The 11,671-nt window shown below is 53.4% G+C and overlaps 1 protein-coding gene across 1 annotated transcript in view; it reads left to right on the forward strand.

Moving 5' to 3' along the window:
* The window catches only part of CTBP2 (C-terminal binding protein 2), a 55,864-nt gene that overhangs the window by 37,386 nt on the left and 6,807 nt on the right, over nucleotides 1-11,671 (forward strand). The window contains exons 2-5 of the mRNA XM_026065694.1: nucleotides 7,835-7,989; nucleotides 8,862-9,006; nucleotides 10,931-11,137; nucleotides 11,443-11,657. Of these exons, the coding sequence (XP_025921479.1) occupies nucleotides 7,835-7,989; nucleotides 8,862-9,006; nucleotides 10,931-11,137; nucleotides 11,443-11,657 (722 nt within the window). The remainder of the gene's footprint in view (nucleotides 1-7,834; nucleotides 7,990-8,861; nucleotides 9,007-10,930; nucleotides 11,138-11,442; nucleotides 11,658-11,671) is intronic.

Below are 11,671 nucleotides of genomic sequence, written 5' to 3' on the forward strand. Positions count from 1 at the left end.
GTCTCTCCCTGCAGCCCGCTCCCTTCCTGCAGCAAGGTCTCTGCAGGGTGGAGTATCGCCGGCCGGGTGCTCCTCCGAACGGCCCCGGCCCCGCGGGGGTGTCCTGCAGCGTCACCGCCAGCTGCCGGTGGCTTGCTGCTGCTTCAGCAGGCTGCTCTTTAGCCTACATTTTTGCATCGAGTCTTCCAAAAACCTCTCTAAAGCCTCTGCGTCCCTCGAGGGGACGTTAAGTTAGGGCTGCCTCCTGTCCAGATGGCTAATGTCAGTGGCTCTCTTTCCCTGGGCTCTGCACGGCTGCGTTCGGCTCTTCTGACAGCGTGAGCCTGTGCTTCCTCCAGCACGGGGACTGCACCAGGATGCTGTCGTGTGCCTCCCCTTAGGGTGGGGGCCCTTAAACCTCTTCCCAAAATGGACTGGCATGGACAAAGAAACTGCATTTTATTGGGACCGTTTCTGATTTGGGAGAAACACTGTGTAAAAACATAAGCCTGATTCTCCTCCGGTTTATTTATTGTTTTTGCTTTGTTTTTTTTTTAATACAGTTAGAGCTGTCCATTTCCTGGAGCAGTTTGGTTTTTACTGATGTAGTCTGTTTTCTTTGGATAGAAGGGAAAAGATACGTGGTGAGAATGGGCGAGGATAGGAAGGGACTCAAAGGAGAGCTGGCGCGTGATGTGGTCCCTCTTACGCAGCGCCGTAGGGATGAGATGTAGGTCTCAGAGGTAAACGTCACACGTGTAAGACATAAAGCACATCATACATATATACTGCAGCCAAAGTGCTGCAGAAAGCGTTTCCGCAGGTTTCTGGACAATACCACAAAAGCCGTCCACTAAGCCCTACAAATGCGATTTGTTTTCCGCATTGGACTTGGTGATGGGGCACATTTGGGGGGAATTTGTTGGGATTTTAAGCATCTTGTTTTTAAGAAGAGTTGCAAAGCTCAACCCCTGCTGCAGCGGACGGCTTGAGCGCCTGTGTCGTGTTTGCATCGTAACAGCAGCAAAAAAACTGTTTTCTTTTCGCTTTTCTTCCCCTCCCTCTCTTAAAAAAAAAAAGAAAAAGAAACGGAGCTCCTGTGAGTGAGCATTTTTAATTCCAGATGCTTCTTTTAGGTTTCCTGGTAGCATCCATTAGCTGCCCATACGGCCTCTCCCATCTGTTCCGCCTTCTCCCTCGAATCCCCGGCGAGCGGCCGCTGCCTCCTGGGCGATCCGCGGGCCGCCGCCGGCGATGTCCGAAGGCCGGAGCGCGCCAGCTGCCCGAGCAGTTTGCTCTGCAGCCCTCGCCTAGCTCCCGCTGAAGACGGTCCCGCTGGCTCCCGGGGCAGCGGCTCAGGAGCTCGAGGGCTTCCACCCGCAGGTACGGGTTTACCCGCCTCGCGGCCTGGGAATGAGCAGGTGAAGCACGGATCCTTGGGGGTGGAAAGTCTCTGGTGGAGGAGAGGTGGATAGTGTTTCAGCTTCTGTATCACACCAGCTTGTTACACTGGAAACTGAATCTAGAGGGGTCTTTTGTGAGAGTTTGTTCAGTCCAGGGATTATTGAAGAGCCGAAAAGTCGGCCGGCGTTTGCAAAGCTCGCAGCGGGCTCCCAGGCCCCTCGGGGAGGGTTCCCACGGTATCGGCTGCGCGTCACACCTATCTCCGGGCTGTGATTTGGGCGTACAAAGGGAGGGCCAGGGGTGGGTCTGTTTCCAGCAGGTCCATCTGCAGGAATTCGAGCTGCCGGAGTAATGGAATACCACGGCTTGCCGTGTTTTTGCCTAGCGTTTGTTTGTGGGTGCTGTCCGTTTCTGTAGCTTCCACGGGGATCGTAATCACTGTGTTCATATGAGCTAATAAGGGTACGGTTTGATATGGGGATTTCCTATGAATTTTTAAGAACACATTCTTGGAGGAAGTTGTGAGAGTTATCGGGAAAAGGAGCTGTCAAAAAGCCAACTTTTATGTGCCGAATGGAGCAAACGTTCTGCAGGGCTCGGGCCGGAGGAGCTTGTCCAGGACGGTTGCACCGCCAGGTACCCCTTTCCCCTTCCGAACTTTCCGTTCCCCTGCGCCGAGCCAGGCAGAGGTTTCCTCGCCCATCGTTGGGTGGCTAATCTGCTTGTTTTTACCCCTAGCGAAAGAAAACCGACACCGTGTTTGCAAGGGGCATTTTTCTTGCCATCAGCCGCCCAGGGACGTGCCGTTGTCGCCGCAGCAGTGCTGGCCGGGCTCTGCGGCAGGTGACCTCCCGTTGCGCTATGGCGATTGGTTCTCCCTTCCAGGTCTTGTCGGAAAGGGGGGATTTTGCAGCCTTTTCCCAGTAGGATCCTGGAAGTCTCAAAAATGCTTTACTTAAAAACCGTGCCGTGGTTATTTATAAACAAAGCTATTTGATGGCACTTTTTTAACCAGCTCTGCATTGGGACAGCTTCTGTCTTTATAGTATCAAATGCCTCCAGAGTATATAAAATTAGAAATAACAGTATATATCTGTTTTCCCCTGACTGTGAGATAAAGACTGTGTCTCATTTCATTTTTGCATATGCATTTATTACGAGAGGCATTTTTTAGTAGGGAAAGTTAAGTGAGCGGAAGGGCTTCACTTCTGAATATGCTGCAGGAGCGGAGCACGGTCCTTTTAGCCCTGTAGCATCCGTGGTGCCTTCCTAGCCCGCTTATAAACGCTTCTTCAGCAGTTGTTTGATGCTACCTTACGCCTTTCTGCTCGCAAGTGGTGCTGCTAAGCCTTGTAGACCATCGCGCCGTGTATTATCCATGACCCACACAGGGAGTTACTTTGCCTGAATCGCAGAGCGTTTAATACTGCAGTTCACAGACATGCGGTTGTTTAATGTACCAATCATCTTGCTGAGAAAAACTAATAATACCGAACGTACCATCTTTCTTTTCTCGAGTGCTTCACAGATATTTAATGTTACCTTTTTAGGCACTGAGCATGAAGTTCAGCAAAGTCCCTCCGTTACCCCGCCAAAGCACTTAAGCGCTAGCTAAGCTTTGAGCGTATGAACGGGCTCTTTGAAGTCAGCAGGACTACGTGGGTGCCTACATTTAACCGGGATCTTAAGCGCTTGTTGGACAGTCGTTAGCCAGAACTCATTGCAGGTCCCATTAAAATCCGTAGAAAGACTCCTGCTGCTTTCGGAGGGTTTGTATCAGGCTCCTTCCAGTTCCCCTAAGTAACCAACGCTCGCTTCGCCGTGACGCTCGCGGTTGAACTGCCTGTCTGAATTTGGGACTATCGTGTCTGGTGTTTTGTCCTCGTGGCTTGATGGTAGTAGACTTTCCGGCCTCAATCCTGGCCGAAGGAGACCCCTCTTCTTTGCCAGTGGCTCGTTTCTGAACGTGCTTGGTGAGAGAGGTCGTCATTTTCTTGCCAACAGTGGGCCTTACTCTGTTGTCCCGGCCCAGCGCAAGTCCCCAGTGGAGTCCGAGTGTTTGACCTCAGGTTGCTCTTTTGTGTTATCGCGCTGGAGTTTGCTTTTCTAAGGAAAACCCTTTGTGGTTGAGAAGGTGGCTGATAGTCCTCAAAGGCCTTGCAGTTGCTGAGGATTGTGCCTTCCCACCGGGTTTGCCAGAGGTTTCCTTGTTTAAACCAAAGTTTACTTTGGTTCCTCTGAGCTTCGGAGTTGAGCTCCATGCACCTTTGATGTGGTCTCTGTGCCGGTTTGTGGAGGTCCTACCCCACCTCCAACCAGTCCTTCCCACCCCATCCCACGTCTGCAGCTGTGCTCGTTCTTGGTGCTCTCCTCTGATTTCACGACTCCTCTCTCCTTGGCACCCAGAGCCATGCTAGCAGGCGCCCAGGACCTCTTGTCTGGTAGCCAGCTGCACGTGCCCATGACCACCTGCCCACTTCTGCTGGGTGCTTCTCTTGCACCACCTCCAGGTGAGTCTGAGCCCCCGAATCTTTGCCGTGTGGGTAGCCCCGCGCCGTGCAGGGTTGCCGTCCGCGCCAGCGGGATTGCTTCGAGTAGTGAGGATGGCGGCTAGGAGCAGAAAAAGGTAACTTGTCCGAACGTGGAGCCGCTCCGCGCTTCGGAGCCAGGGCACGGCATGGGTGACAGCCACGGAGCGAATCCTGCCAGCCGCTAGTTCCGCTCCGGATGCTGGAGACCGGCTGATTCACACCTCGAGAAGGAATTTGGCCCTTCGTTTCTGGGTGCCAGATCAGATCGCCGCAGTCCTGCTTTCACCCGTTGCTTTGTTTTCCTCCTTGCTGCTGCCGCCGCCGCTGCTGCTGACGGCTGTGGGTTTGTCGCCGGAGCCTTGTTCACTATACTCCATGTGGAAAGGCATGTTTCGTTTTTAAGTTAAAAAAAAACAACAACAAAAAACAAACAAACATAAAACACAGCATGGCACAGATTAAATCCATTTGAGACGACTAGAAGAAAAAAAGAGACGTATGTGCGAGTCAATAGGCGGAGGGGAGTGGAAGGGGGAAAGAGCAACTGTGACATATACAAACCCTTTAGTGTGCATAGCATACGATTTTTTGGCTGGCACTCACATGATTTTATTCAAGGGCTGGGAAAGAACTATGATTAGTTAAAAGCTTCAGCAAAGTCTGGAGGGAGTGCTCGGAAGAGTTGGGAGCCGCGCGGAGGTGACCGTAACTCCTCTAGCAATCGCGGACTATTCTTCCGTGGCTCGGGACAAAAGCCTTTTCTTTGCCCTCCGTGTTCAAAGAGACGCTTGTCTTGAGCTGCTGCAGCTGTGGGCCGCCGGATCGCTCCTTTGGAGATCCCCCCTCGCCGAGGAAAGGAGCGCCAGCGCAGCGCGGCGGCGGGCAGCGCTCCGTCGCGCGGGGGCCCCCCCCCCCCCCTCCTCCTCCTCCCGCCCTCCTCCACTGCCATGTGTGGTTTTTAATAAGAAGAAGAATGTGGAGGCAACATTTTCCAGGCAAGGGGAAATTTCCTGTTTCTTTTCTGTTTGTTTAATAAAGTGTGTAGCTGCCTGTAAAACTGTAGCTACTTTGCTGTGAATGAGTAACTCGGGCGAGATTGTCAGGATGGCTTCTGGGTGCACTTTTATAGACTGCGAGGGAACATGTTTAGAGCCTTTTTTTTTTCCTTTTTTTTTTTTTAATGCTGCGTGGCGTAGGCAACTGGGATTAATAAGAATTAGGCAAATGGCTCCTGCTTTTGTTCCTGCGAGATAGCACCAGCCGCCTTGCGGTCACACAAAGGCTGCCATTTAGCAGGGAGCGCTCCCTAATTCGCTTGGCAGGGGTGCCACTGGGATCGGATGCAAGTGGGTGGCAGAGGGGAGGAGCGGCGGCAGAGGACAAGCGGGCTTTGTGCACCAAAAACGAAACAAAAGCACTTTATGCGCCGAGCTGCGTGCAACAAGCGGCGCTGCCTGCGAGCCGGGGTGGAGTTGGAGTTCTCCGTCTTGCTGCAAAACCCTCCTTTTTTTTCCTCTCTCTCTTTCGCTCCTTTTTTTTTTTTTTCCCCGTAAACCCTTCCTGCTCTCCCTCTTCCTTAAAAAGCTCTCCGCTGAAACGCTGGCGAGAGGCCACGGGCAGCCGAAAAACGCTCAAAAAACAGACACCGAACAATACGCGCGTCAACTTTGCCGGGCTGGCCGGCGTTTATCGGCGCGTCGGGGCGCCCCGGGCTCCGGGCAGCGCCCGGATCCGTGCGGATGCCGGCGGGGAGCGCTGGTGCGGCCCCCGCGAGGGCCCGCTGCCCCCGTGCTGCCCCAGCCCGGCCCTGGTTGCCGGTTCCCCGCCGCGAGCCGAGGGGGAGCCGCTCGTTCGCTCTGCGCCCCAGCCGCGCGGGAATGACGCGTGCTGCGGAAGCGAAGGGTTAACGGCCGTAATAATATTTTATCGGAGTTTCGGGTGGGAGTGGCTGCTTTTTTAATTACGTTCTCGTCCATGGCGTACCTCGTCCTCCGTGAAGCAGCCGCACGCAGAGCAAATGTGCTGTACCAGCTGGAATAAAGCGGAAATCGTGCTAAGTGTAACTCGGTTTTGTCAGCCCAAACGTTTTCGTTTGAGTCTGTTTGTACGGCGCCTGCAAAACAGAAGTGTAAAGCATAGGCTGAGAGCGATAGAGCTGCGTCCAGAGAGTCGGACGCGGGAAATAGCCGGCGTTCTCTGATTTAGGTTGCAGAGCTGCCAGTGGTTTTTATTAAAATGCAATTACCATACGTTATACTTCATGTCCTATTGATTTGCTTCAAAACTTTCCCTGTCAGCTTGGAGTAAATTACCTTATTGAAGTAGGAGAAATGAGGGACGTTCTCCCAAATACCCGGCGCGGTCTGCAGCCAGCACTCGCCCTTGGCCACCGCGCTTTGGTGTGCGGACGAGCTGGACGTGTCTGAGAAGCCTGTGTCACCGTGCACGACTGCAGCCGTGGTCCGGAGCAAGGACACACATGCCGTGTTTCGTGTGACTTTCAAAGATGCTTATGCAATGGCAGCGCAATACAGCCGTTATTTCGGGGCTCGGATTAAATGTCCAAGTTGCCAGTAACCAGAGGGTTTGCCCTTATTGCGGAAGGCGATCGCCAGGCTCCCTGTGCCCGCCCGGTCCGTGCAGAGGTCCTTCCCCCGCGGCTCTGCTGCCGGCGCGCGGGGAGGCGCCTGCGCCCGTCCGGGCGGCCGTACCGCGGCACCCGCCGTGCCGTTTGCCCCTCTCTCGTCTTCTGGCTGCGACTCTTGCAGCGCGAGGCTGTTTGTTAGGCGACGCTCTCCGTCTCGGAGACCGTCTACTTCCCTAACCTTCAAGCCCGTGTTGTAATTCGGTTGCTTGTTAAATAGAGAAAATAACCTAGCTGCGGAGCAATGCTTCTCTGCAGGCTTGTGGGAGCGTTCTGAGATTTATACGTGTTTTTGTTCCTGCTTATCTGCTTACGGCCAGCTTCTTCCAGTTTTCCAAATCGTCGCGGCACTGCACCCTGCCTGCTGACACGGTTGCACTCCCATCTGGAGGAAACGCGTGCAAACGTACTGCGCTGCTTCCAGCCCGTGCCGACGGAGAGCTCCGCAGGAAGGACGGAGAGAGGGACCTAGTCCAAAAATGTCTGTGCGTGATGCTGGAAATCTCTAATCAGACTGGTTGTTCTTCATTTCTCAAGCTAGAGTCAATAAAGCGGTAGTGGAGAATGGTTAAACCCTCTGAGTTAAATCTGCCTGTTTCCCTGTGTTTATTTTTTTCCCATGTAAAATGAATGCAAGCAGCCGAGCCCTCCTTCTCCGGGCTTTGGTCCGACTTGCCGGAAGAGCCCTGGCGTCGCAGGCGGCGGCTGCCCTGGCTGCACGAGGGGCTCGCCGCGTGGGGTGCGCTGAGCCTCGCGCTTCCCCACCGAAGCCTTCCGGTGCTCGTTAGCGTAACGAAGTCGGTGTCTGTGCGCTTCCCTGCGAAAAGGGCTCGCTGGCGTCTTGCCCTTTCTGTGCTTTTTCATTTTTTCGCTTAGCGGATGTCTGTTGAGACTTGTCGTTCGGAGATGGTCAAAATGGAAAGTCACTCCTTAAGATAAACACGTCAAGTGCCAACATACGTACATGGAGCGAAATCCCGGCCCTCCTCGAGCCAGAGGGAAAAATTGCCGTGGACCTCAGCGTGCCTTGGGCTTGGCTGCTCGGATATTGAGCCGGCAGGTCCAGGAGGCCGGCGGCCGTGCGACAGCCCTGGCTGCCTCTCTGGCCGGCCAGGCCGGAGCGGTGCTCGGAGAGGGGAACTCACGTGGTTCCAAATATCCCGGCACGGCGATCGCCCGCCAAAATTTGTTGCTCAAGCGGGTGGATGGAGCCGCTGCTGCCGGCGGGACTGGCCGGTTTCCAGGGGTGTAAAAGTCGCGCTGCTTGTGCTTGCAGGTATTCGCCCGCAGATCATGAACGGCCCCATGCACCCCCGGCCCCTGGTGGCGCTGCTGGACGGCAGGGACTGCACGGTCGAGATGCCAATTTTGAAAGATTTGGCCACTGTTGCATTCTGTGACGCACAATCAACTCAGGAGATTCACGAAAAGGTAACGAAAGCTGTGATTTTACGTGGGTGGGTTTGGCTTCGGGAAGAGAGTGATGGTCCAGCATGTGTGTTTTCCTATTTGGATTCTTTCTGAGAGAAAAAAAACACCTATAAAGCTACCCTTTACGTTGTTTAGCAGATAACATCAACAGCAGTCACTGCAGATTAAAATTCAGCGAAGCTGTTTGAAAAGCCAGATGTTATTTTGGAAAAAAAATTCACCTTATCACTTAACATCAATTTCCTTACGTCAATATTATTAACATGTCTTATTTCAATTTTTTTTAAGTCTGCTTGCTCGGCACTGCCATAACACGCAGCCCTCTGCACCTTTCCGTCCTGCAGCGTGGTGGCTCTTGTTTTGCTGACGCCTCACCACGCCGCAGCTGATGGGTCCCACCAGATAACCACCACGTCTCAGCAGCTGGTTTCTCCCCAGCACTGAACAGGTCAGGTCTGCAAGCAGATCCGTACACTGCTGAGGGGTGTTTCTGCTTGGAAGCTCAACTAGTTGTCAATACTTGCTCCAAAATTATTCTCGGTGCCCATTTAGGGAACTCAAATGAGGTCTGAAGTGATCAGAGAGCACTTCCAGGATCTGGGAAAGAAAACTAAAAATAACATCAATGCTGATCTTTGCAGCTCTTCAGGTACTAAATGCAGGGGAAGGAAGATGGCTTTTTTATGAGAGCTCATTGATAAATGAGCCAATCCTCCAGAATTTGGAGAAGTTTTGGGTTTCCGGGGCACGGAGGTAGCTTATGGTGAGCACTGATTAAGGTATGAACCTCCGTTGAGGGGAGGTGCAGCCGTAGATGACAGTACCACCTCGCGCATCCTGATAGCTTCTGACATCTTCTTGTTCTGTTTCAGGTATTAAATGAAGCCGTTGGGGCGATGATGTACCACACCATCACGCTGACTCGAGAAGATCTAGAAAAGTTCAAGGCCTTACGGGTCATTGTTCGGATAGGCAGTGGCTACGACAACATTGACATCAAAGCTGCAGGGGAGCTTGGTAGGTCTCGCTTTTGTCCCCTCCTCGGTCACGGCCGCATCCCTCCGGTTCTTTCAAAGCAGCCCACACCACTGCTTTTCTTTCTTAGAAGAGCTCTAGCAAAATGGAATTAGAGGCAAGATTTCCCCGAAGGGTTTTGATTCAGCCCCTAAAATCACAGGTGCAGTTTCCATTTTTTGCATGTAGAAAATGTAATGACAAGAAAATTTGACCATGAACTAAACAAACTGCGGCAGTTTTAGAAGGCATGTCGTGGTCATACTACACTCAAACTGCGCTTGCAAACAGCTGTGAAGGTCTTTGCTGTTCTCCTTGCCTTGTCCCCTGCTGCTCCCTTCTCCTCCCTCTTGCTCCCCTGGTGAAAGAGAGGGACAGAGAGTTGCCCCCCTTGTACCGCCTGCTATTCGTGGCCATCTCGTCAAGGATGGCCTCGGTAGCTTAACCGCAGCCGTGGTTTAGCAGCCGAGTTGCAGCTGTTTCTGATCATCTGATCCAAAGGTTCGGTCCAGCAAGAAGTCCTACGGTAGTGTCGTTTAGGATCCCTTGTATTAAAGGTTATCTCTGGGGAAGTTGTTAAGAATAACAGCCATTTCACATGAGCCATCTACACGGATAATTGAGATAAGAGAGTTTCAAATAGTCATTCCTGAAAAAGCAATTCTTAGTATAGTGGATTATTCTTTTGATAGGAGAACGGTGTCTTCTGAATCTAATGTTTCCTTCCATATTTTTAACTCTTATTGTTATTATCCATTATAACGATGTTCTAAGGCTTTCAACATCACGAAAAGAAAAATATAATGAATAAAGTAATGGGATGCTGCAGTATAATCCTTTTTATACTTAGGAAATTGGGTGGCCAAATGATGTGGTTTAAAGTAGAAAATGTAATGACTGCCCACAAATGTAGCGTAAAGTTTAATTGGTATTGCTTTCCATAAGGTAGTTTTTAAACTGCGCAGTCAATAAATGACCGGTGTCTAAATATAGTGCCTGGTCACGCAACAGCAGCCGCCTGAGCCTCGTCGGCCGATTTCGGACGCGGAGGGTCATTGAGTCGACGTGGTGCCCGAGCCCGCGTTCGGCTCGCTCTTGGAGGAGCTGCCCTAACGGCAGCAAAACACCCCCCGCACCCAAAAGCGGGGACGAAAGGGAGTATTCGGGGGGGGGGGTTGTGTTCTAGGTGCGTCGGCTGCATTGACTGAATGCAGCGCGTGCCGCTGTTGGAGTCGGAGGTGCTAGCGGCAGCGGTGGTCCTGGAGCCCTGCAAGGCAGCCGGCGTGCAGTGAGGCGTTATACGCGTGCACGAGGGGCAAGTCAGAGCTACATGGCCACCGGAGAGAAGGAGCGTGCTGGTCCGTCATGCAGGGACACCACCACTAAATCTCATGTGATAACAGCTTTTGTGATAGTCTCAGGCGGGGGCGGAAAGCCCTGTTGCTTTACTTGTCCCAAAACAGTTAATTTTTAGCATGGGTTACTTACAACAAGAGTAATCTTTACATGTAGAAAGGGATTTTTTTTCCCCCATTTTTTTTTTTAGTTTAAAATGTGGGAAAGAAAACCCTGTTCTGCTTTGGCCACGTGTAACCTCCAGCCCAGGGCAATTGGTGCCTGGTGCGGAGCTGGCTGAACCCACTCCGTGCCCACACTGCATGGCACGCGCTAGTCCTCACGCAGGCCATGGTTTGTAGATGAAGAATTGGTGCCACGTTAGCAACGTCCACAGGTTTTCCCACAAAATTTTCTTCCCTCAGGTGGCCTATCCATCGGTTTCTCTCCATGCCGTATGAGTGACGATAGCGAGGTGTCCTGCAGCGCTCGGCGCGGAGCTGCTCAGGAAGCCTGGCCTCATACAGAACCCGGTAGATGAGCTCGTCCATCGCTGAGACACGGTTTTGCTTTGCTGTGTTTCCTCCTCCAGGGATTGCTGTCTGCAACATCCCGTCGGCAGCCGTGGAGGAGACAGCGGACTCCACCATCTGCCACGTCCTCAACCTCTACAGACGAAACACTTGGCTCTACCAGGCGCTGCGGGAAGGGACCCGGGTGCAGAGCGTGGAGCAGATACGGGAGGTGGCCTCAGGAGCAGCCCGGATCAGAGGAGAAACCCTTGGCCTCATTGGGTTTGGTACGTTGGCAGAGCTGTAGACAACCGGAGAACCGCGAGTGTAGTTTAACAGTCCACCTGGGAGGCCTGTGACCTAGTGCTGCGGAGAGGTTGGGTGGACAACCGGTGGCCTGCCCCGCGGGTCAGCGCGCGCGGGTGACACGAACCGGGACGCGCTGGTGCGCCCAAAGCATGGGTCTGGCTCGGCCGCGGAGCCCCGCGGCGGCGCCGGGAAGCGCGAGAGCCTGCCGGGGCAGAGCTGGTGCTGGGCCCACTCTCGGCAGGCCGGATTCACCCCTCTCTCTCTCCCTCTGTGCCCGCCGCAGGTCGCACCGCGCAGGCGGTGGCGGTCCGAGCCAAGGCGTTCGGCTTCAACGTGCTGTTTTACGACCCGTACCTGCAGGACGGCATAGAGAGGTCCCTGGGGGTGCAGCGGGTCTACACGCTGCAGGACCTGCTCTACCAGAGCGACTGCGTCTCCTTGCACTGCAACCTGAACGAGCATAACCACCACCTCATTAACGACTTCACGATTAAGCAGGTAACCTCCGCGGG

Source organism: Apteryx rowi, unplaced genomic scaffold (assembly GCF_003343035.1).
Source record: "Apteryx rowi isolate R43461 unplaced genomic scaffold, aptRow1 scaffold_23, whole genome shotgun sequence".
NCBI classification, from domain to species: Eukaryota; Metazoa; Chordata; class Aves; order Apterygiformes; family Apterygidae; genus Apteryx; species Apteryx rowi.